General features: G+C 41.5%; 1 protein-coding gene, 1 long non-coding RNA gene and 1 pseudogene across 5 annotated transcripts; all 3 read right to left on the reverse strand.

The window, feature by feature from the left end:
- Positions 1-4777: 4777 nt before the first annotated feature.
- On the reverse strand, positions 4778-17203 carry LOC106574250 (transmembrane protein 237B). Of its 4 annotated transcripts, none has more exons than XM_045697610.1 (15): positions 17001-17197; positions 16741-16782; positions 16109-16232; positions 15462-15493; positions 15328-15341; positions 15157-15219; positions 14768-14902; positions 9706-9805; positions 9035-9192; positions 8646-8769; positions 6414-6605; positions 6051-6124; positions 5805-5892; positions 5492-5613; positions 4778-5022 (listed from the first exon to the last, which is right to left on the reverse strand). In XM_045697610.1, the coding sequence occupies exons 3-15, from the start codon at positions 16127-16129 to the stop codon at positions 4958-4960; spliced, it is 1188 nt and encodes a 395-aa protein (XP_045553566.1). In that variant the 5' UTR covers positions 16130-16232; positions 16741-16782; positions 17001-17197; the 3' UTR covers positions 4778-4957. The 4 variants fall into 4 exon arrangements, with proteins under 4 accessions (XP_045553566.1, XP_014005464.2, XP_014005462.2 ...); XM_014149989.2 differs by having other exon boundaries at positions 14768-14905; XM_014149987.2 differs by lacking the exon at positions 16109-16232 and having other exon boundaries at positions 14768-14905; positions 17001-17203.
- Positions 17204-17287: 84 nt separating this feature from the next.
- Positions 17288-23811, reverse strand: LOC106574357 (MAGUK p55 subfamily member 4-like; annotated as a pseudogene).
- An 11-nt stretch (positions 23812-23822) lies between these two features.
- On the reverse strand, positions 23823-24442 carry LOC123723837 (uncharacterized). The gene is made up of 3 exons (XR_006759809.1): positions 24230-24442; positions 24001-24086; positions 23823-23870 (listed from the first exon to the last, which is right to left on the reverse strand). It is a non-coding gene; the product is annotated as an uncharacterized lncRNA (long non-coding RNA).
- Between the last annotated feature and the right edge of the window lie 1953 nt (positions 24443-26395).

Genomic DNA, 26395 nt, shown 5'->3' on the forward strand with positions numbered 1-26395 from the left:
AATAAATACATAATTTTTTTGGGGGGGGGGGCTTGCCTGTTTTGCATGTTATTTTGGCCATTAGTGCGAGTCACAATGTAAAAGAATATACATATTTAATAAAGCCGCATACAAACATGGTCTCTTTCTTGTTTTCTTGAGTAAGGCAGCTCCAAAATGCAGGTGTTTCAACCTAGCTCAGTGCTTTCTGTGGTGGTGGGGCAAGGCAGCAGAAAATAGGAGCATTGCACCGTGATTGGCTCAGTGTTCTGTCACTCATGGGGACACTACATCACGACCAAGTAGTAAGGGGAAAGGGGAATACCTAGTCAGTTGTACAACTGAATGCCTTCAACTGAAACATGTCTTCCGCATTTAACCCAACACTCCAAACATTAGGCTACCTGCCGTCGGTAGACATAGAATTCAAGCCCTTTGGCTCCTGCCATATAATTACATTAGTAGTGCCCTTCCAAGAAGGTCATTGGCCACAGATAAAATGACGTCAAATCACGTTATATGTACAGTAGCTTTGATTGGACTGATCATGTCAACATCTTACTTTCAAAATCTTAGCTAGCAGTAATCATGATGAATGAAGTTGACAATCTACTGGCAAATCCTTTTTAATCCTTGTCATATGAAGAGAAGTAATGAAGAGAAATTATAGATAAAACGTATCGTATCGCAAATTAAACAATAAGTGGTTTGTTTGCAAGGAATCTGTGACAGTGGCTAACTGCAAGCATTGCAACTGGGAAGTCGGGAATAAACAAGCTCAGACTGGGAAAATACGTTTTGAATGGTCATCCAAATCCAACTCGGAATTGTAAATCCGGCCTCTTTGTCTTCCTTTGATAACAAAATTGCCCACGAAGGACCGTCGCGCCACCTCCCTGTTCAAGTGAGCACATCAACAACAAGGTGAGTCCAAAAATGTCTTATATGCTGCTGCATAAATGATGTAATATGCCAGGAAGATATGTATACTGTAGCTAAGCAAGTAATACTAAGTGTATGTTGTGAAGTAAGCTTTTAGTAGCCCATGTGCCTCACCCTAATAATTTGGTCTATTTTCACCTCTTAATTTCGCCTAACATTACTGTTCTGACTCGGTGGTGCACATGTAGCCTATAACCTGTTTTGAGAAATGTAATAATCGAATATTGCAAGAGCTTTCATTGTCTGCTAATATGCCCCCTTTATTTATCCTACGGTTCTGACTTGGTGTACAGGGAAAACACTGTAAGAACGGCCCATGCTGTACATTTCAAAAGTGCTTAACAAATAGTTATATTGTCTAAATCAGTCCTGGCTCACTCATTAATGTATTAATCAAAATTACGGATTGCCTCTTATCTGCTTGTTGTCCCTTATGCCATAATTTGTACATCTCAATTGTCAGTAGAAACCACATTTGTTTAAAGCAAGTCAGCTCTATCAGCTATGTTTTTTTAAAAGGCAGTAAATGAGGCTGAATTAACTGTTTCGCTGCCAGACACAGTGTTGCCAACTTAGCGACTTTGTCGCTATATTTAGCGAGTATTCAGACCCCTCTAGCGACACATTTTCAAAAAAGCGACTAGCGACAAATCTAGCGACTTTTTCTGGTGTTATTAGAGACTTTTGGAAACTCTGACATGAAAGCACGTATCATTCTTACTCTTCTCAACGAGCAGCGGGTGCTGCCGTGGGCCCCACCCCAGTCCCAAAGCACTCACAGGCGGCCCAGTCCTCGCGCAGCACTCCCTCCCAGCTGCAGTTAGAGCAGGAGATGTTCACCCCTCCGCGTCCAGACTGCAAATGCAACGCGCATGCGGGAAGCCGCCGCTGGCTGATCCCGCCCTGGCTTACATTTAAAAAAACAATTAACCTGAATTAGGGCCAGACTAGTTACCATAATTTTCTCACATTGCCATTGCCAGTTTTTTCTATTGTCTCTTTTAGGTCCATTTAGATTGTTAATGTAGATTGTATACAAAAAAATGTAATGGTTAAAAATGTTCATGTTTTACTCTGACTTGTTGTAAGCTCCTAAGTGGACCATAAGGGTGAAAACCAAACCAAATTAAGAAAACGAAACTAAAAAACATAATTTAAAAAAAATGAAATAAAAAAACAAAGTAACTCCGCCAGAGTGTCTCTTTTGGGTCACTTTTGCCGGTCCCAAGCCCGGATAAAGGAAGAGGGTTGGAATTGTGACATAAAAAAAAAACAAGAATCGACAGAAGAAAGTTCATTTGTAGTTCTAAACATATTCAGGGTGTTTTTTACTCACTTTTTGTCTCTCCCATGTCGTTATTCCTCTCTCCTACAGCGTCCATCACAATTACATGCACATGGCCAATTATGCAAATTAGGCGATGACGTCATTTAGCGACTTTTAGGACAGCCAATAGCTACTTTCCTTACTGAGGAGTTGGCAACACTGGACAAGGCTCCGCTGATAGCCAGGTGTAGCAGGTGTTGGGACTCTGCTGTTGGGACAGCTTTATGTAGGCCCTAACAGTTTGTGGGCACCGTTTGTCACCGTTATAGTGCAACTCATGTATTGTTTAGTGTTGTGTTGCTTAGTGATTTTGCTAAAATCACCACTGTATGACATACCTCACACATACAACGCATCACAGAAATGAATGGTTTTGATTGCTTGGAACTTTTGTAAAGGAGGTTTCTTTCTACCATGCTGTTCTGTTCATAAAATGATTACTAACTTTACCCTCATTTAATAATGAAGAACTGCTATTGGGTAAACTATCTACTGTCAGCAGTTTACCGATCGCTGCAGCTGTACACAGCCCATCTGTAAATAGCCCATCCAACCAACTACCTACCTCAACACCATATTTGTTTTTCTGCTCTTTTGCACACCAGTATTTCTACTTGCACATCCTCATCTGCACATACAGTGGGGGAAAAAAGTATTTAAAATACCAGCAACAGTGTGTGAAAACCTTGTGAAGACTTACAGAAAACGTTTGACCTGTGTCATTGCCAACAAAAGGTATATAACAAAGTATTGAGATAAACTTTGTTATTGACCAAATACTTATTTTCCACCATAATTTGCAAATAAATTCATAAAAAATCCTACAATGTGATTTTCTGGATTTTTTTTCTCATTTTGTCTGTCATTGTTGACGTGTACCTATGATGAAAATTACAGGCCTCTCTCATCTTTTTAAGTGGGAGAACTTGCACAATTGGTGGCTGACTAAATACTTTTTTCCCCCAATGTATATCACTCCAGTGTAAATTGCTAAATTGTAATTACTAAGCCACTATTGGCCTATTTATTGCCCTACCTCCTTCCTTCATTTGCACACACTATATACAGATTTTTTTCTATTGTGTTATTGACTGTACATTTGTTTATCCCATGTGTAACTCTGTGTCATTGTTTTTGTCGCACTGCTTTGCTTTATCTTGGCCAGGTCGCAGTTGTAAATGAGAACTTGTTCTCAACTGGCCTACCTGGTTAAATAAAGGTGAAATAAAACAAATAAAAGTGAATAAAGTTGAATCCCCCATCCTACAATGAATGTTAAGACGATTATGACAATATTTTTTTCAAATATCAGTTATTGTCCATCATTGTCGGTTACACGACTATACGATTATTGTTCCAGCCCTAGTTCCAGCACAACAAATTTTACAGGATTTGATTTAGTGGTGTGGTAATGTTCTGGTTTCATGGTGTGGTATACAGAGCCTTCAGAATGTATTCACACCCCTTGACTTTTTCCCAAATAAATTGTGTTACAGCCTGAATTTAAATTGATTAAATGTAGATGTTTTTGTGTCCCTGGCCTACACACAATAGCCTATAATGTCAAAGTGGAATTGTGTTTCTTGAAATGTTTACTAATTAATAAAAAATGAAAAGCTGAAATGTCTTGAGTCAATAAGTATTCAACCCCTTTGTTATGGCAAGCCTAAATAAGTTCAGGAGTAAAAATGTGCTTAAGTCACATAAGTTGCATGGACTCAGTGTGCAATAAGTGTTTAATTATACTTTGGATGGTGTATCAATACACCCAGTCTCTACAAAGATACAGGCGACCTTACTAACTCAGTTGCCAGAGGAAGGAAACCTCTCAGGGATTTCACCATGAGGCCAATAATGACTTTAAAACAGTCACAGAGTTTAATGGCCGTGACAGAAAACTGAGAATGGATCAACAACATTGTAGTCACTCCACAATACTAACCTAATTGACAGTGAAAAGAAGGAAACCTTAGAGAATACAAATATTTCAAAACATGCATCCTGTTTGCAACAAAGCACTAAAGTAATACTGCAAAAAATGTGGCAAAGCAATTAACTTTTTGTCCTGAATACAAAGTGTTATGTTTGGGACAAATCCAATAACATATTACTGAGTACCATTCTCCATATTATCAAGCCTAGTGGTGGCTGCATCATGTTATGGGTATGCATGTAATCATTAAAGACTGGGGAGTTTTTCCAGGTAAAAAAATAAACGGAATGGGTACAGGCAAAATTCTAGAGAAAAACCTGATTTCAGTCTGCTTTCCACCACACTGGGAGATTAATTCACCTTTCAGCAAGATAATAACCTAAAAACACAAGGCCAAATCTACACTGGAGTTTCTTACCAAGAAGACTGTGAATGTTCCTGAGTGGCCGAGTTACAGGTTTGACTCATGAACACTTTCTGAAGGTACTGTATTTAATGGTGTGCTATATAACAAGACACAGCCATGCTGTTTCAGGTCAATACACTGCAAATGGTATGTTTGGTTTAAAGTCCCCAAAATGACATATAGAAGCATCTCAGTGGGATAAGATTTTTATTATTTCCAATGGTAATCAATACATTTGACAAAACAAGCACACATTCGGGTCATACAAAAATAAACTGCTTATTACCACAAACAAGGTGTACATTTTTTGTTGGCTGATAAAATACAGTACAAAAAAAGATGTGCAAGAAAAAAATGGAAAAGCTATTCCTCAAGTAGACATTTCTGATTTCTTCTCTGGTCTCAAGGACTCGATCTCCATAGCCATTAGGAACCCTAGTTTGGAGGTAAGTGGAGAGAGAGAGATTGGCAGCCCATGTCACTTCTAAAGGCAACTGACATGCAAAGCTTTTATACACATGAAAAATGAAAACACATCTCTGAAGGGACTTTAACATGTGCGTCATTCGGTAAGGTTGCTGAGTGCGTGTACAATCCAGTCAAATTGCTGTGGTCTGTCTGAGGTGCTTTGTCCCTTCTAGTAATTCTATTTCTATGGTGTATACAATTTCAGTATGGTGTATACAAAACATATTAAACAATATATATAGATAAGTATTGAGACCGTGGTAACATATAGGACTGAGCATGTCAAAAATGTCTGTCGCAATTTATGTACGCCTGAGTAGGTGGTGTTGTTTTTAGTAGTCTTTTTTCTTTCATCTCTGTTTATTGTGAATATTAAGTTGCTGTTTGTTCAATGAAATCTACAAAAACAGAATTAAAAAAACTACTTCAGCCTCACCTTCGGTGTAGTCCATCTCAGGCCTGGTGGAGATGAAGATCCAGGCCATTCCTACCAGCACAGCCACTACCAGATTCACTATGATCCACGGGTTCAGGATCTGGTGCTCTGACCCAGGAGGCCTGGAGAGGGGAGGGGGTTGTAAAAGTCACAATGCTTTTTTGTTTGTTTGGCTGGAGTCAGAGGAACAGAAGAAAAAGGGGGTTCTCTTCTCTCCGACTCCCAACAGTGACACTGTGTGGTAGGATAATCAATATACAAGAACTAACTAACACGTTAATAGCAAGACAATAAGAACAGTTAGTTAGCACACCATAAGGTCTCGTTAGCACTGGGGTACAGGTTGATGCGGTCACTGGTCATTTGCTGGCTGAGAGAGAGGACCAGAGCTGAGAAGTACACTGCAGGAGGAGAGGAAAAGTTACTTCAGTGAAATGACCATTTGCCAAGGCCAGAGAGACAAAGTGCTTGGTGGGCTGGCTGGCATCATATACAGGTTGGCTCTGTCTGTCCTGAATGAATGAATAGAGTAACATTCTGTAAAGATGTTTTCACTCACAGAAAGAGGCTAGAGCAACTGGGTCCAGGGTGACAAACTCTCTCATAGCCATGGCGCCTTTAGCCAGATTCACCCTGAAATGGAAAGAGAATGAGTCTCTCTCCACACACACACACTGGGGAGGGACGGGGCACACTGGGGTTTGTTGTAAAATGTGCAAGCCTGTAGCTAGAGAAAGGAGATATATTTGTGAGGGGGTCCATTGATGGAACAGAACGACAGTGCGTTGTATACATACACACAAACAAACACCTCCTAGCTCTAGCCACAGGCCTCCCATATTTTCACAACAATGGCCACATTTATTTTGGGCCTGACCCCAGTGTGCCACACACAGACCCCCACTCTCTCTCCCTTCCTTACCTGTCAAAGGCTGACACGGTGCTTATAGCCAGTAGCAGGTAGAAGAGAGACTGTGCAGGGTAGGCCAAGCTGTGGAACTGCTGCAGTAGGTTAGGCAGAGTAGTGAGATGTTTCCCTGCCAGGGCATAGATCACTATGATGTTCCACACTGCAAAGCCCGCTAGGAAGCCGTGGCAGAACAGCCCAATCCCCCTGTACATTAGAGAGATAGAGTAGAGGTCGACCGATTAATCGGAATGGCCGATTAATTAGGGCCGATTTCAAGTTTTCATAACAATCGGTATTTTTGGCCACCGATTTGTATTTTTAAACCTTTATTTAACTAGGCAAGTCAGTTAAAGAACACATTCTTATTTTCAATGACGGCCTAGGAACGGTGGGTTAACTGCATTGTTCAGGGGCAGAACAACAGATTTTTACCTTGTCAGCTTGGGGATACAACCTTACGTTAACTAGCCCAATGCTCTAACCACCTGCTTTACGTTGCCATGGTAAGTTGCTAGCTAGCATTAAACTTATCTTATAAAAAAAACAATCAATCAATCATAATCACTAGTTAACTACACATGGTTGATGATATTACTAGTTTATCTAGCCTGTCCTGCGTTGCATATAATCGCACGTTGCTCCGTGTACCTAACCATAAACATCAATGTCTTTCTTAAAATCAATACACAAGTATATATTTTGAAACCTGCATATTTAGTTAATATTGCCTGCTAACATGAATTTCTTTTAACTAGGGAAAATGTGTCACTTCTCTTGCAAACAGAGTCAGGGTATATGCAGCAGTTTGGGCCGCCTGACTTGTTACGAACTGTGAAGACTATTTCTTCCTAACAAAGACAGCCGACTTCGCCAAACGGGGGATGATTTAACAAAAGCGCATTTGCGAAAAAAAGCACAATGGTTGCACGACTGTACCTAACCATAAACATCAATGCCTTTCTTAAAATCAATACACAGAAGTATATATTTTTAAACCTGCATATTTAGCTAAAAGAAATCCAGGTTGTCAGGCAATATTAACCAGGTGAAATTGTGTCAGTTCTCTTGCGTTCGTTGCACGCAGAATCAGGGTATACAGAATCTGGCTCGTTGCGAACTAATTTGCCAGAATTTTACGGAACTATGAAATAACATTGTAGGTTGTGCGATGTAACAGGAATATTTAGACTTATGGATGCCACCCATTAGATAAAATACGGAACGGTTCCGTATGTCACTGAAAGAATAATGTTTTCGAGATGATAGTTTCCGGATTTGACCATATTAATGACCTAAGGTTTATTATATTATAGTTAAGTCTATGATTTGATATTTGATAGAGCAGTCTGACTGAGCGGTGGTAGGCAGCAGCAGGCTCGTAATAGTCAAAGGTATATGGTTTAGAGAGAAATAGTCGACGCGTCATAATTCCTGTAATAACTTGCGGCTGAACTTGAAAGGGGTTCCTTCGTTATTTTACCGTTCATGTCTTCCATAGAGAATGTCTTGATCTACTTCAAATAAGGTCTGTGTTTTGTGCTTAAACCGCCTCGGTGTTTTGATACCCGTGTAAATCTCACTAGGTAACGTTTGTCAACATATTTTCATAAATCAACTCTACAAAAAAATGATCTTCGCTTATATTGATCAGAGTTATATCCTATGGATATCTACAGTTATAAAATTGGCAAGGTGGTGTAAGCCTAAACCAAACACAGACCTTATTTTAAGTTAATCTAAAAATATCCTATGGAATAAATGAAGGAACCGCTTTTCAGATTTTGATGGGGGCATGGGAATTATGACTCGCACTTTGGTAGTCAATTCTTACCATGCCCATTATTAAAATAGGATTTCCTGCATATAGAAATTACAGTTTTTGTTTTCAGCAATCATCACAGGTAACTTAAACTCTATTTTTATTATTCAAACAGTTGAGAGTATTTGTCTCCTAAGCAGACTCTTCAGTATCGTTGTCACTTCAGAGCTGTGTGTGTGTGTGTGTATATATTAAAAAAAGCATAATAGTAAATCGGACGATTAATCGGTATCGGCTTTTTCGGGCCTCCAATAATCGGTATCGGCCTTGAAAAATCATAATTGGCCGACCTCTAATACAGAGACGTGAGATAGAGGGAGCATACACACACACACACACACACACACACACACACACACACACACACACACACACACACACACACACACAGTCGTTCAAACAGACACCTGCACACACATGCACACCTGAAACCACCATGTACCCTAACAGACACATCTTTGGTGGTCCACATCTGCTGGATGTCCATGAAGTTGTCCACCTGATCGCTGGACTTCGGTCTGTCTGACCGATCGGCCGCTTGAAACCTCTCTGAAAGTAAAACAACACATCATTATCCAACATAGAAGATAGGACACACAAGGACGTCCAAAGAATTCATATAAGGCCAATTTTTCCAGACACAGAAACAAGACTAGTCCTCGACCAAGTAAAGCTTCCAATGGAGGTTTTCCATTGAAATTGCTTCATAGTCCAGGACTAGGTTAATTAATCTGTGTCCTGGAAACCAACCTATACTCTTAAACTCTACCATGTACAGCTAACATAAAATAACAGAAGGAAGGGGGACACTCACTGCTCCCCTCTACAAACACCTTCCCCACAGGCTGGCTCTGTCCCAGGGGAGCAGAGAACAGGGAATGCCGGGGGATGGGTGGCTGAGCATCTGTGATGATGTAATCGTCCTCTACATGAAGCTCGTTGACATACTGCGTCTCTGACACCTGCGACTTCCTAGGGAGTGACCGCGAAATAAATAATAGAAAGAACAAAAGAAAGGGAAACTGAGCTCATTAATAAAGCATATCACAATAGAACCATATAAGTCAAAACATACCACACACATTTTACTCTACACCATAAATCAATAACATTTCATTTGTCACATACGTGATTAGCAGATGTTATTGCGGGTGTAGCGAAATGCTTGTGCTTCTAGCTCCGACAGTGCAGTAATATCTAACAAATTACACAACATATACCCAATACACACAAATCTAAGTTGGAATGAATTAATATGGACGAGCGATGTCAGAGCGGAACGGACTAAGATACAGTAGAAGAGTATAGAAAACAGTATATACATATGAGATGAGTAATGCCAGATATGTAAACATTAAGTGAATGAGATACCATAGAATAGTATGGAAAACAGTATATACATATGAGATGAGTAATGCCAGATATGTAAACATTAAGTGACTAAGATACCGTAGAATAGATAGGCCATATTATAGTGTCTCTTACTTCTTCCTCTTGGGTTTTTTGGTCACTTCTTCCCCTGCCTCTGCTGTGTTCTGGACCAGTCCATCCCCGTTCACCAGGTCAGCCTGGTCATCCTCCAGGTCTGAGACACAAACAAGCGAATGAACAACGCTCCACATGTAACTTAATACATTTCACAAATACAGTAAGTACAACTATGACATATAGCCTATAAATGGTTATGGTAAAACAGAATGGAATATATTGAATATAAGTGGAATATAATCTTAACCATGCAGAAGTGATAGAATAAATAATACGCAAACAAGATAATGTTTGAGTTAAAAGTAGGAAGAGTAGGTATATGGTTCCCCTGAGGCATGTTGTTTACCTATAGTCAGGCCTGTTGTTTACCTATAGTCAAGCGTGTTGTTTACCTACAGTTGAAGCCAGAAGTTTACATACACTTAGGTTGGAGTCATTAAAACTCATTTTTCAACCACTCCACAGATGTCTTGATAACAAACTATAGTTTTGGCAAGTCGGTTAGGACATCTACTTTGTGCACGACAAGTCATTTTTCCAACAATTGTTTACAGACAGATTATTTCACTTATAATTCACTGTATCACAATTCCAGTGGGTCAGAAGTTTACATACACTAAGTTGACTGTGCCTTTAAACAGCGTGGAAATTTTCAGAAATTATGTCATGGCTTTAGAAGCTTCTGATAGGCTAATTTACATAATTTGAGTCAATTGGAGGTGTACCTGTGGATGTATTTCAAGGCCTACCTTCAAACTCAGTGACTCTTTGCTTGACATCATGGGAAAATCAAAAGAAATCAGCCAAGACCTTAGAAAAGAAATTGTAGACCTCCACAAGTCTGGTTCATCCTTGGGAGCAATTTCCAAACGCCTGAAGGTACCACGTTCATCTGTACAAACAATAGTATGCAAGTATAAACACCATGGGACCACGCAGCCGTCATACCGCTCAGGAAGGAGACGCGTTCTGTCTCCTAGAGATGAACGTACTTTGGTGCGAAAAGTGCAAATCAATCCCAGAACAACAGCAAAGGACCTTGTGAAGATGCTGGAGGAAACAGGTACAAAAGTATCAATATCCACAGTAAAACGAGTCCTATATCGACATAACCTGAAAGGCCACTCAGCAAGGAAGAAGCCACTGCTCCAATACCGCCATAAAAAAGCCAGACTACAGGTTGCAACTGCACATGGGGACAAAGATTGTACTTTTTGGAGAAATGTCCTCTGGTCTGATGAAACAAAAATAGAACCGTTTGGCCATAATGACCATCGTTATGTTTGGAGGAAAAAGGGGGATGCTTGCAAGCCGAAGAACACCACCCCAACTGTGAAGCACGGGGGTGGCAGCATCATGTTGTGGGGGTGCTTTGCCGCAGGAGGGACTGGTGCACTTCACAAAATAGATGCCATCATGACGAGGAAAATTAAGTGGATATATTGAAGCAACATCTCAAGACATCAGTCAGGAAGTTAAAACTTGGTCGCAAATGGGTCTTCCAAATGGACGATGACCCCAAGCATACTTCCAAGTTTTGGCAAAATGGCTTAAGGACAACAAAGTCAAGGTATTGGAGTGGCCATCACAAAGCCCTGACCTCAATCCCATAGAAAATTTGTGGGCAGAACTGAAAATGCGTGTGCGAGCAAGGAGGCCTACAAACCTGACTCAGTTACACCAGCTCTGTCAGGAGGAATGGGCCATAATTCACCCTATTTATTGTGGGAAGCTTGTGGAAGGCTATCCGAAACGTTTGACCCAAGTTAAACAATTTGAAGGCAATGCTATCAAATACTAATTGAGTGTATGTAAACTTCTGACCCACTGGGAATGTGATGAAAGAAATAAAAGCTGAAATAAATAATTCTCTCTACTATTATTCTGACATTTCACACTAAAATAAAGTGGTGATCCTAACACCCAAGACAGGGAATTTTTACTTGGATTAAATGTCAGGAATTGTGAAAAGCTGAGTTTAAATGTATTTGGCTAAGGTGTATGTAAACTTCCGACTTCAACTGTATAGTCAGGCATGTTGTTTACCTATAGTTAGGCATGTTGTTTACCTACAGTTAGGCATGTTGTTTACCTATAGTCAGGCATGCTGTTTAGCTATAGTCAGGCATGCTGTTTAGCTATAGTCAGATATGTTGTTTAGCTATAGTCAGATATGTTGTTTACCTATAGTCAGGCATGTTGTTTAGCTATAGTCAGATATGTTGTTTACCTATAGTCAGGCATGCTGTTTACCTATAGTCATATATGTTGTTTAGCTATAGTCAGGCATGTTGTTTACCTATAGTCATATATGTCGTTTACCTATAGTCAGGCATGTTGTTTACCTATAGTCAGATATGTTGTTTAGCTATAGTCAGATATGTTGTTTACCTATAGTCAGATATGTTGTTTACCTATAGTCAGGCATGTTGTTTACCTACAGTTAGGCATGCTGTTTACCTATAGTCAGGCATGCTGTTTACCTATAGTCAGGCATGCTGTTTACCTATAGTCAGGCATGCTGTTTACCTATAGTCAGGCATGCTGTTTACCTATAGTCAGGCATGCTGTTTACCTATAGTCATATATGTTGTTTACCTATAGTCATATATGTTGTTTACCTATAGTCAGGCATGTTGTTTAGCTATAGTCAGATATGTTGTTTACCTATAGTCAGATATGTTGTTTACCTATAGTCAGGCATGTTGTTTACCTATAGTCATATATGTTGTTTACCTATAGTCAGATATGTTGTTTACCTATAGTCAGATATGTTGTTTACCTATAGTCAGATATGTTGTTTACCTATAGTCATATATGTTGTTTACCTATAGTCAGATATGTTGTTTACCTATAGTCAGATATGTTGTTTAGCTATAGTCAGATATGTTGTTTACCTATAGTCAGATATGTTGTTTACCTATAGTCAGGCATGTTGTTTACCTATAGTCATATATGTTGTTTACCTATAGTCAGATATGTTGTTTACCTATAGTCAGGCATGTTGTTTAGCTATAGTCAGATATGTTGTTTACCTATAGTCAGATATGTTGTTTACCTATAGTCAGGCATGTTGTTTACCTATAGTCATATATGTTGTTTACCTATAGTCAGATATGTTGTTTACCTATAGTCAGATATGTTGTTTACCTATAGTCATATATGTTGTTTACCTATAGTCATATATGTTGTTTACCTATAGTCAGATATGTTGTTTACCTATAGTCAGATATGTTGTTTACCTATAGTCAGGCATGTTGTTTAGCTATAGTCAGGCATGCTGTTTAGCTATAGTCAGATATGTTGTTTAGCTATAGTCAGATATGTTGTTTAGCTATAGTCAGATATGTTGTTTAGCTATAGTCAGGCATGTTGTTTACCTATAGTCATATATGTTGTTTACCTATAGTCATATATGTTGTTTACCTATAGTCAGGCATGTTGTTTACCTATAGTCATATATGTTGTTTACCTATAGTCATATATGTTGTTTACCTATAGTCAGGCATGTTGTTTAGCTATAGTCAGGCATGTTGTTTACCTATAGTCAGATATGTTGTTTACCTATAGTCAGATATGTTGTTTACCTATAGTCATATATGTTGTTTACCTATAGTCATATATGTTGTTTACCTATAGTCAGGCATGTTGTTTACCTATAGTCAGATATGTCGTTTACCTATAGTCATATATGTTGTTTACCTATAGTCATATATGTTGTTTACCTATAGTCATATATGTTGTTTACCTATAGTCATATATGTTGTTTACCTATAGTCAGGCATGTTGTTTACCTATAGTCAGGCATGTTGTTTACCTATAGTCAGATATGTTGTTTACCTATAGTCATATATGTTGTTTACCTATAGTCAGGCATGTTGTTTAGCTATAGTCAGATATGTTGTTTACCTATAGTCAGGCATGTTGTTTAGCTATAGTCAGGCATGTTGTTTACCTATAGTCAGGCATGTTGTTTAGCTATAGTCAGATATGTTGTTTAGCTATAGTCAGGCATGCTGTTTACCTATAGTCATATATGTTGTTTAGCTATAGTCAGATATGTTGTTTAGCTATAGTCAGATATGTTGTTTACCTATAGTCATATATGTTGTTTACCTATAGTCAGGCATGTTGTTTAGCTATAGTCAGATATGTTGTTTACCTATAGTCAGGCATGTTGTTTACCTATAGTCAGGCATGTTGTTTACCTATAGTCAGGCATGTTGTTTAGCTATAGTCAGATATGTTGTTTAGCTATAGTCAGATATGTTGTTTAGCTATAGTCAGATATGTTGTTTAGCTATAGTCAGATATGTTGTTTAGCTATAGTCAGATATGTTGTTTAGCTATAGTCAGATATGTTGTTTAGCTATAGTCAGATATGTTGTTTAGCTATAGTCAGATATGTTGTTTAGCTATAGTCAGATATGTTGTTTACCTATAGTCAGATATGTTGTTTACCTATAGTCATATATGTTGTTTACCTATAGTCAGATATGTTGTTTACCTATAGTCAGGCATGTTGTTTAGCTATAGTCAGATATGTTGTTTAGCTATAGTCAGGCATGCTGTTTAGCTATAGTCAGGCATGTTGTTTAGCTATAGTCAGATATGTTGTTTAGCTATAGTCAGGCATGCTGTTTAGCTATAGTCAGGCATGCTGTTTAGCTATAGTCAGATATGTTGTTTAGCTATAGTCAGATATGTTGTTTACCTATAGTCAGATATGTTGTTTAGCTATAGTCAGATATGTTGTTTAGCTATAGTCATATATGTTGTTTACCTATAGTCAGATATGTTGTTTACCTATAGTCAGGCATGTTGTTTAGCTATAGTCAGATATGTTGTTTAGCTATAGTCAGGCATGTTGTTTACCTATAGTCAGGCATGTTGTTTAGCTATAGTCAGATATGTTGTTTAGCTATAGTCAGGCATGCTGTTTAGCTATAGTCAGGCATGTTGTTTAGCTATAGTCAGATATGTTGTTTAGCTATAGTCAGGCATGCTGTTTAGCTATAGTCAGGCATGCTGTTTAGCTATAGTCAGATATGTTGTTTACCTACGGTCGCTGCCTTTTTCTTCTTCTTCCTTCTCTGTGGTACAGCTTCCTGCGAATCGGGGGTCAAGGCCTGGATGACCTCAGATGACCTGTGACTGCTCAGACCCCCCACCTGGGCCATCTCCATCCCTGAGTCTGCTGCACATACAAACAACACAACTCTCTTATTATATACTTGAGGTGTACTTACTATGTGGTTCAAGTCATTACTAGTACTTTAACTGTATATACATGATTATTTGACAGTGGAATGCAAGCTTTATAATTAACCCATAGCCTGAAACTTAAAGGCAAAGTGCCTCCAAAATCTGGAACAACGCTGTTCACCAGCAGTTCAACAGAAGGAGCTCCCGAGAACTATTCCTTGGAACTATTCCTTTTCCACCCACCCTCTGGGCTTTCAACACCATCCACCTGACTCTTCCTCTTGCTTTTAGGGACCGGCATCCCGTCTACATAGGAGACAAAACAGGTTAAGAAAACTATATACAAGCCAGCAGCACCAACCTAAATTCAATAGTTAAATGATCTATTACAACACTCATCTGAAGGCAACTCACCACCTGTATCTTGACTTCATGCAGTTGTTCAAATGCCATACATAAAAAATGGAAAGAGAGAGCGTGAGAGAGATGTTCTGCTGGGATAAATGAGTTGAAACAGTATCACAACAGCATAAGGAGGCTAGACTCACCTTGACATGGGGGGCAGGGCACGCTGTCCACGCTAAAAAGGACCAGGAAGAAGAGAATGAGGCTTGCCCAACATCTTACATAACACATTTAATGATTACTTAATATTCTTCATTATATTCACTTATTTAACCTTTATTTAACTAGGCAAGTCAGTTAAGAACAAATTCTTATTTACAATGACGGCCTCCCCCCCCGGCTGAACACTCCCCTAACCCAGACAGCGCTGGGCAAATTGTGCGCTGCCCTATGGGACTCCCAATCACGGCCAGTTGTGACACAGCCTGAGAACGAACCAGGGTCCGTAGTGACGCCTCTAACACTGCAATGCAGTGCCTTAGACCGCTGCACTCTTGGGAGGCCCTCAATCCATACATGCCAAGAGATAGGATCAGAGGGGAACCAAGGAACAACGGAACCAAGCAAGTGGTTGTACAAAGCTCTCTCCAAAACTTGCTTTCAAAGTAGATAACACTCCCAGTCACAAACAGTACATTTCTCCAATTGATCTCAACAATAAAATCCTTCAAAACCCAACAACCTGGACTCAGAAAAGAGAGTCCTTCTCATACAGAGAAAAGATCCAGCAGCACCAGGGCCCGGTTTCCCAAAACTTGGCCCAGGACTGTGTATGAGAGAGAGAACTTACCATGATTTGTTTTCTCACCATTCCATCCAAGAATCAGGAAGGGCTCTGAGGATATTCCTGTGCCACAGCCTTGGTGGCACTGCCTAATCCTGGGCCAAATCTGCAGTATGCATCTGCCAAGGTACTGGAATACCAACCAATCAAGGCATAGATCAGATCAGACTATTCAGACTTGAGAGATTTGACCACTTGAGGTGAAAGTGAAGAAGACCCTCAACAAAAATAGCCTAGACCAAACTACAACACCTTTATTGATGTAATAATTTGGTGTAAGAACAATGTTGATGATTATTAGGAACATATTTAATTTCCCTCTCATATTAGGCCACAGTTTTGAAGTGACATAAGTTACTCCTCTTCATGGTGTTGTTGACCTTTGCCCCTAATGCTGTATGGTTCTGCAGCAAGGTCCCTGTTACAGCCTCTCTGATTTGTTGTTGTTGGGCCCTCTGCAGGGTGCCGAGTGCAGAAACCAGAGACCTATGGGAACCCGCTGTCTGAGAGCAGTCTTTTGACTTTAGGCTACCAATGTGCTGCATACTAGCTAGTTACAAGTCAAAATACTCTTAAGATTTATGATATGGATGGTCGTGTAAGTTGTAGTGGCGCATGCTCGGTAATGATAGTGGTACCTGTGGAAGAGGCGGGAGGTCCCTCCGTCGCGTGCTTTGTGCCTAAATAAATATTTTGATTAAAAAACTAACTGCACACACCGGGCAACTGGAATAGGACAAAAATCACTAGTTATAACGAATTTATGGATAAATAGTTATAGCTAACTAAGATATAGCAAAATTATAACTAGCTGGTCAGCTAAATTAGCTAGCTAGAGCAACCTTGTATTCCGACCGTTACACGATTAGCTAACTGAAATAACTAGCTAGGTACATACCTGGAATCCTCCTGTGTCCATTTCTGCGGGATACCCTATTAAAACAACCCCGATAAGAGATAGCTAGTTAGCTACCTAGCTGTTAAAACGTTTTGGGCTGGTAATGTCTGCATGTTGGTTGCCACGCTGTTTACCCGACCACTTTGTTTACACTCGTTGCCTTGCCATTACAGTGATTTTTAGCTGAGAACACAAAAAGGAACTTCCGGTTTTCAAAATAAAAGCCTTCTGTCTTCTACACATGTTGACACAAAAAGCCACACAAACACATATTCAAAAAACGCGTTCACACACAAAATTGTATTTTTAAAATTGGTAACAATATACATCACATATTTTAGTATTATTCCATATCCCATTATGTTACACAAAAAATATTCTGTATAATAATAGCCTGGGATTACAGCCTGTACTGAAGGTATCAATCAGTATTATGAAAACGTGTTCTATGGTGAGCACACAACTCCACTTACTTGCTCACCTTCCTACTGAAACATTGTACCAATCTAGAGCACTTGAATATACGTTCTTTGGCATTAACATTCATTTTATTAAATCAAATAAAACATTAAGAAAATACAGAAATTCAGCATGGACAATTATTTGCTCTAATTGTAAACGAAAGATGAGAGGTTAACCTACAACCTCTCATAGCATGCCTATGTAGCACATCAATACATTATCTCCAACTATGCACACAATTTCAGAGAAAAACAGACACATGATTTTTGGTTTAATCCAGCGCCATCATAGCCTTGAATAGGCAAAATAGTCAACAACAGATTTCAAGCAGACACAAGGACAGTATCTGTATGAGTCTCTCAAACTCACACTAAACAAAACAAAAACAATAAATCCAATCCAAAACAAATTCCACTGGAGAGCAGAGGGTATCTTCAGAAGTAGCAGCCAAAGGTGACAGCCACTCCTCATCCATGTTGTTCTCCATTCCCTCTTTTACGATGCCCTGTTTGTTATCCTTTTATGTCCTCTCCTAATTTCTCATCAAAACACCTCTGTGGGTCGTATCCAGTTGACAGGAACCCACTGTGGCTCGTCCTGAGCCCTCCTCACAGCCCTCAGTAGCTGAACACAGGAGTCTTGCAGCCTGTCATTCACCATCACATAGTCAAAGAACTGGCAGTAGTGAGACTCCATCTTTCTGGCTGCCTCCTCAATCTCCTGGAAGTCTTCCTCCTGTTGGGAACAGAATAACATGACAGTTGGTCACTATCTTAACTATGGCATGATGGTCAGTATTTCAACCATTTGATCACTATAGGGATGGCATATTATTACCAGGTATCTTTGGAAAAAGAGGTTCAAACCGTGAGAGACTTCCTGGTCAATGAAAAAAACGGAGAAATGATAATAAAACCATAAGAGTGCTTACTTTGAAAGGGATGTTGACGTAGTAATTTGTAGTGATCTGAGCGTCCTTTCTGGTCTTCTTCATGCGTTCTGCGGTGGGCGGCTTCACATAGATGATGTAGGCTTGAGCTCATGTGTCCTCACTGACTGGATGGCCTAAAACGGGACAGTCATCATACATGGGTCAATTGAGAACTAATTCTCATTTTCAATGAAGACCTGGCCAAGATGCAACTGAGGTCAACACAGAGCTAACTCCACAATAGGGCCAAGTCAGTGATGGAGCCCCACTGGGGAAGAACCCCAGCAGGACTCACATGAGGCTCGACTTCGATGACACAGATCTTTCCACTGTTCAAAACATCCTTCACAGCATCAAGACTAGTGCCATAGAAATGACCTTTGTACTCCCCGTTTTCCAGAAACCTGGTTTAAAACAAATGCAACACAAAACCCTGGCTTGTAATCAGGTGGTCCACATCAATGTTATTAACTTACTTAATCCTCTTTGTCCCCGTTAGGACATAAGGCCACGAGTCACATTCATGTTGTGACAGTTGATTTAACAACATGTGTTTGTGAGAGGAAAGTGATAAGCTGTTAATCAGTGAGTACCTACTTGTTGTTGTAAACCATGTTCTCAAACAGTTCTCTGTTGATGAAGTGATACTCTTTACCAGACTCCTCATGGCTCTTAGCGGCTCGTGTCGTGTCTGGAGGAAGAAGGACAAATATTTCAGATGACATCATAGGAAGACAAGACGTCATATAAGACATCATAGGACGACATCAAATAAGACATCGATTGTATCCATGTCAACAATGGAAGAACGTCAAATAGACTGGCAGGTTCACAGAGGTTTGGTGGTTTACTTACGAGGCACTGCCCCTTGAAAGGTCACTGGGTTGATTTCGATTAACTGTCTGCGAAGTTCGTTCACTCCAATGCCAGAGGGACCTAAGAGAGAAGAACACACTTGTGAGGTCTCTGTAATGTCATCACACATGTTCTGCGTCAATACAAGTAGAGACACACTGCCCATGTACAAAAACAGTGACACAACATGAGTCATACTGTCTCTGCATTATTGGCCACAGAACCATTTACACGTTAGTACGTACTCATGACAGTCAATACATATTTGAATCTTGTGCCAATCTATTTGTGTAGCTGGTTAGTGCCAGACTGGTGTCTTACCCACCAGGGCGACCAGGCGGTGCTTGTCCTGCGGGTTGCACTGGTATCGTACCACCTCTTTGTATGGGTTGTTGAGGGCACTGTAGCAGCTGCCAGAGCAGCGGGTGTGGCAGGAATGCTGACTGGAGCCTGTGCTTAGGGACTGGCGCTGACACAGACGCAGCCTACGTCTGAACCCAGTTAGATAGATCCCCTCGATGTTAGTGCTGAACTCATCCTCCTCTAGGAGCGGGAGAACAGGGAGGGGGAGAGCATGATAATGGGATGAATGTGTATCTCACTAGACATGGTGTTGGAGTTGATTCTAATTGAGCTCAAAGGAGAGCTCAGTAGAGCAAGTTATGTTCGCCTTCTCTTACAGTGAGGGAAAAAAGTATTTGATCCCCTGCTGATTTTGTACGTTTGCCCACTGACAAAGAAATGATCAGTCTATAATTTTAATGGTAGGTTTATTTGAACAGTGAGAGACAGAATAAGAACAAAAAAATCCAGAAAAACGCATGTCAAAAATGTTATAAAATGATTTGCATTTTAATGAGGGAAATAAGTATTTGACCCCTCTGCAAAACATGACTTAGTACTTGGTGGCAAAACCCTTGTTGGCAATCACAGAGGTCAGATGTTTCTTGTAGTTGGCCACCAGGTTTGCACACATCTCAGGAGGGATTTTGTCCCACTCCTCTTTGCAGATCTTCTCCAAGTCATTAAGGTTTCGAGGCTGACGTTTGTTAACTCGAACCTTCAGCTCCCTCCACAGATTTTCTATGGGATTAAGGTCTGGAGACTGGCTAGGCCACTCCAGGACCTTAATGTGCTTCTTCTTGAGCCACTCCTTTGTTGCCTTGGCCGTGTGTTTTGGGTAATTGTCATGCTGGAATACCCATCCACGACCCATTTTCAATGCCCTGGCTGAGGGAAGGAGGTTCTCACCCAAGATTTGACAGTACATTGCCCCGTCCATCGTCCCTTTGATGCGGTGAAGTTGTCCTGTCCCCTTAGCAGAAAAACACCCCCAAAGCATAATGTTTCCACCTCCATGTTTGACGGTGGGGATGGTGTTCTTGGGGTCATAGGCAGCATTCCTCCTCCTCCAAACACGGCGAGTTGTGTTGATGCCAAAAGAGCTCCATTTTGGTCTCATCTGACCACAACACTTTCACCCAGTTGTCCTCTGAATCATTCAGATGTTCATTGGCAAACTTTAGACAGGCATGTATATGTGCTTTCTTGAGCAGGGGGACCTTGCGGGCGCTGCAGGATTTCAGTCCTTCACGGCGTAGTGTGTTACCAATTGTTTTCTTGGTGACTATGGTCCCAGCTGCCTTGAGATCATTGACAAAATCCTCCCGTGTAGTTCTGGGCTGATTCCTCACCGTTCTCATGATCATTGCAACTCCACGAGGTGAGATCTTGCATGGAGCCCCAGGCTGAGGGAGATTGACAGTTGTTTTGTGTTTCTTCCATTTGCTAATAATCGCACCAACTGTTGTCACCTTCTCACCAAGCTGCTTGGCGATGGTCTTGTAGCCCATTCTAGCATTGTGTAGGTCTGCAATCTTGTCCCTGACATCCTTGGAGAGCTCTTTGGTCTTGGCCATGGTGGAGAGTTTGGAATCTGATTGATTGATTGCTTCTGTGGACAGGTGTCTTTTATACAGGTAACAAACTGAGATTAGGAGCACTCCCTTTAAGAGTGTGCTCCTAATCTCAGCTCGTTACCTGTATAAAAGACACCTGGGAGCTAGAAATCTTTCTGATTGAGAGGGGGTCAAATACTTATTTACCTAATTAAAATGCAAATCAATTTATAACATTTATGACATGCGTTTTTCTGGATTTTTTTGTTGTTATTCTGTCTCTCACTGTTCAAATAAACCTACCATTAAAATGATAGACTGATAATTTCTTTGTCAGTGGGCAAACGTACAAAATAAGCAGGGGATCAAATACTTTTTCCCCTCATTGTAGCTCCTCTCACATTCCAAATTGGAATTCAGAAATGATTGAGATAAAGTAAACAGTGTTATAGTTGAGTAATACTGTATTTTGTATAGCACAGGCTACATGATTAATTAATTGCAACAAAGACTTACCTACCAGGTTCAAAATCTTCCTCATCTGTTAGAAAATAGAAAAAAAGACACTCAAAATAATCCACCAAAGTCATCTTGAAGTAAACAAATGAGTGAAACAATATGATTTATTGTAGAGGAAATTAGGGAAATCCTACCAGCTTCAACACACTTTTCATCAACGGCCATCAGGTCTTCCTCTGAAAGAGCCAAGTATGACAGGTCAGCGAAAAGTCGAAAATGAAATACACTATATATACAACAGTACGTGGACACCCCTTCAAATGAGTGGATTCGGCTATTTCAGCCACACCCGTTGCTGACAGGTGTATAAAATGGAGCACACAGCCATGCAATCTCCATAGACAAACATTAGCAGTAGAATGGCCTTACTGAAGAGCTCCGTTACATTCAACGTGGCACCGTCATAGGATGCCACCTTTCCAACAAGTCAGTTCATCAAATTTCTGCCCTGCTAGAGCTGCCCCAGTCAACTGTAAGTGCTGTTATTGTGAAGTGGAAACGTCTAGGAGAAACAACGGCTCAGTCGCGAAGTGGTAGGCCACACAAGCTCACAGAACGGGACCCCCTAGTGCTGAAGCGTGTAGCTCGTAAAAATCGCCTGTCCTCTGTTGCAACACTCACTACCAAGTTCCAAACTGTCTCTGGAAGAAATGTCAGCACAAGAATTGTTCGTCGGGAGCTTCATGAAATTAGTTTCCAAGGCTGAGCAGCCGCACACAAGCCTAAGGTCACCATGCGCAATGCAAAGCATCGGCTGTAAAGCTCCCCGCTATTGAACTCCGGAGCAGTGGAAACACGTTCTCTGACGGACAAATCTGGGTTTGGCGAATGCTAGGAGAACACTACCTGCTCCATTGCATAGGTCCCCTGTGGCTCAGTTGGTAGAGCATGGTGGTTGCAACGCCAGCATGGTGTGTGCAATGCCAGGGTTGTGGGTTCGATTCCCACGGGGGGCCAGTACAAAAAAAATGCATGAAATGTATGCATTCACTACTGTAAGTCACTCTGGATAAGAGTGTCTGCTAAATGACTAAAATGTAAAAAACTGTAAAGTTTGGTGGAGAAGGAATATTGGTCTGGGGCTGTTTTTCATTATTCGGTCTAGGCCCCTTAGTTCCAGTGAAGGGAAATCTTAACGCTAGTATACAATGACATTCTAGATGGTTCTGTGCTTCCAACTTTGTGACAACAGTTTGGAGAATGCTCTTTCCTGTTTCACCATGACAATACCCCCTTGCAGAAAGCCAGGTCCATACAGAAATTGTTGTTCAAGATCGGTGTGGAAGAACTTGACTGGCCTGCACAAAGACCTGACCTCAACCCCATTGAACACCTTTGGGATGAATTGGAACGCCAAAGGGGAGACCAACTCCATATAATGCCCATGATTTTGGAATGAGATGTTCGACAAGCAGGTGTCCACATACTTTTGGTCATGTAGTGTAACAATAACTGCCTCACATTGAGAACTGGCACCATAAAAAAGGATCATAGTTCTTATCTTCATTCACAGTGCTCAATTCAGGTAAGCAAGAGGTATAAGATCATTGGCATGTATTACTGTTTTGGATATACAGTAACAATTGTTACCAGCTGCTTATAATTTGGTATAAAAGAGCTGAAAAGCCAGATGTAAAGATGAGTAGGGAACTCTACTCACAGGGTTTGATGTAGGTGTGCGGCTGGTGGGGCTGAGATCACCAGAACTCTTTCTGTTTCCTCCTGAGCAGGTTTGTGGAGGGGATAAGTCCAACGCAGGCCGAGGTGCTGGGTAGTTTCTTGGCCTGCCACCAGAGGGTGTCTGACTGGTCCACGATCTCCAGCACGTCTCCCTTCCTGAAGTCCATACCTGCCTCGGCGCAGGGGATGGCCGGGCCCTGCTGGAGACTGTAGTCTGCCATGGCACGCACATACAGCTGGGACACCAGGAGACACAATACAAGAGACAACAAGACACAAGGACAATGCAATGAAAAGATCTCTACTACAACACTGAAGACAGGAACTGAGCCATAGGTTTTCTTGGTAATAGTAACCTCCTATTGTCAAGAGAAAGACTTTGGTTTTGGTGCCATTATGGTTCAATCAGCTTACATGACTTGTCTGATACTGTTACCAGGGAAGGGTAGGTCAGCAAACATGCCATTACTCACTATCATCTGGTTGTTGAACCACGTTGAACATGAGGGTGCCTTGAGACCGGGCCTGTGGGTCCAAAGACAGATAAACACCCATGTACATCACAGGTGGATGAAGACATACTACAGACACCATCTGTGTTGACTGTGTGAAATGGGTGCATGTTTGGGCAGCCAAGCAGTGTTCTGCTACTCACCAGTATCTCAATGACCTGCTCAGGCTCCAGGCCATCTACAAAGAAGTCATTCACCTCTGTGATCCTGTCCCCTGCATGCAGCAGACCTAGAGAGAGAGAGGGGGGAGGAGGGGGTGGGGCACAAATGAGAAAGAAGAAACAGATTAAAGGCAGAGCGAGAGAGAGAGTGAGTGAGTGTGTGAGAGAGAGAGAGAGAGAGAGAGAGAGAGAGAGAGAGAGGTGGTCTCACCGCTGCGGTCCGCCAGTCCACCATGGATCACCCGTGCCACAAAGATCTCCCCTGTTATCCCATTTCGCTTTATCGTGGCTCCCTAAGAGAGATACAGAGAGGGGACATGAGTCCAGGGTTAAAACATTTCCTTGTAGCTCTCACACATACAGTGAGCTCCAAAAGTGTTGGAACTTTGACAAATGTTTAGTTGCTTTGGCTCTGTACTCCAGCACTTTGGATTTTAAATGATGCAATGATTATGAGGTTAAAGTGCAGACTGTCAGCTTTCATTTGTGCATCTAACTTTCTCACTCATCATTATTCACGATTCATTCAGGATTATCGTTAATCATGGTAGCATCCACATTAATGTAGAGGTGTTTAAAAACATGATATTCTTATTTACAATGATAGTGACTCCAAATGACACAATACATTATTTACCATTCTTCTATTGGGCACAAAATAATATGAAACACAAACAAAACAAACAGGAAATGCATCCAACAAATGTGTAGACTCACAAGCTTGATGTAGTCATTGCATGCTATGAATATGGGACCAAATACTTAACTCTTTACTACTTTAATACACAAAAGTGAATGTGCAAAAACTGCTGTAATTTCTAAACGATTCACCCGATATGGATGAAAATACCCTCAAATTAAAGGTGCACTCTTGTATTGTATCATTTCAAATCCAAAGTGCTGGAGTACGAAGTCAAAACAACAAAAAGTGTGTCACTGTCCAAAAACTTTTGGAGCTCACTGCAAACAGAGAATTATCACTGGGGTGGAACAGCAACAATGACACATTTGGCCTATTACAGGTTATGGAGGGTGTCATGTGATATGAGATGAAAACATCATGAGTCAAAAAGGAATAATGGACATGCTTTATTTACAATTACAAAATGAAATCATGTGAAAATAACAGATGACATTCGGGAAACACAGAGTTGCATGAAACACAGACGGACGGCTTGAGGATGGAAACGCAACAATGAGCATAGCCAACAAATAACAATTGCGGGATGAATGGTGGGCGACATGCAGGTGATGAAGATAACAGAAGAAAGGATAAATGCCTTTTGAAGCCGAGATCTCTGAGGGAATCTTGAGGAGAGGACCATTCCCTGAAGCAGAGGAATAGAAGATCTCCTGAAGATACCAGAGCACCACTGTCCTCCTGGCTGGTTCACTTCCTCTTCTTCCTCTTCTTCTTCTTCTTCCCCTGGCTGGAGCTGGAGCAGCAGCCAGTCTTGTTGTGGTTGGGGGTGGGCGGGGCAGGTGGTGGAGGTGTTGAGAGGCTGTTGTAGACGTGGGGTTGCTGGGGCTGGGGTTCCACATGCTTCTTTTGAGATGTGGGGGAAGCACCAACATGCTTTTTGGGAGACATAGGCGGAACCCTGGTCTTCAACCCGGCCTTGGGTGACCCATTACAGGCTGGGGACCGAGGCTGAGAGATCTTCCCCTGGGATGTGAATATGCCATCCATAGAGCCAGTGAAGGAGCTGGAGGAGGTGGAAAAGGAGGAGGAAGAGGAGGACAGGGAGCATACTCTGGACTGGTGTGAAAGGGATGTCTGAGTCTTCAAGCTGCTGGCTGTTTGTTCTTGTTCGCTGGCTGATATGTTGACTGGCAGGCTACTGCTGCTGGTTCCTCTGTGTGGTTCCGGTGTATCTGCTACCGCCCTGCTGGCAGCGATGAGTGTCTGCAGTCTGCTCACCACCTGGGCCAGCAGCGTCAGGGCCTGGGCATTCTCCTGGACACTCTCAGACATGCGCTCTGTGGCGGCGGCCATCTTCTGCCCCAGCAGCCGGACATCATTGGTGCTGCGCTCCATAGAGCTGGCAGCCTGCTGCACCGTGGACCTCAACTCATCCAGGCTCAACTGCTTAGTCAGCTCCACAGGGGGGTTGAGAGGCGTCTCATCTACCCGCCGATGCTGCATGGGGCTGGGGGGAGCCGTGCGCACCCGGGGACTGACGCTGTAGCTCCGGAACCGCGGAGGAGTTCCAGGGGGATGGTGGTCACCCATGGACAGGTGGTATGCAGCCATGCAGGGAGGGGTGAGAGTCCAGGACTGGAGGGGTGGAGCGTGGTGTGGGAGAGGGGACAGGGTGTTGGCTGACCCTCTGTCTTCGTCGCTGTCTAGCTCCTCGATCACATTATCTCCAGAAGC

This window comes from Salmo salar, chromosome ssa16 (assembly GCF_905237065.1).
Source record: "Salmo salar chromosome ssa16, Ssal_v3.1, whole genome shotgun sequence".
Lineage (NCBI taxonomy): Eukaryota > Metazoa > Chordata > Actinopteri > Salmoniformes > Salmonidae > Salmo > Salmo salar.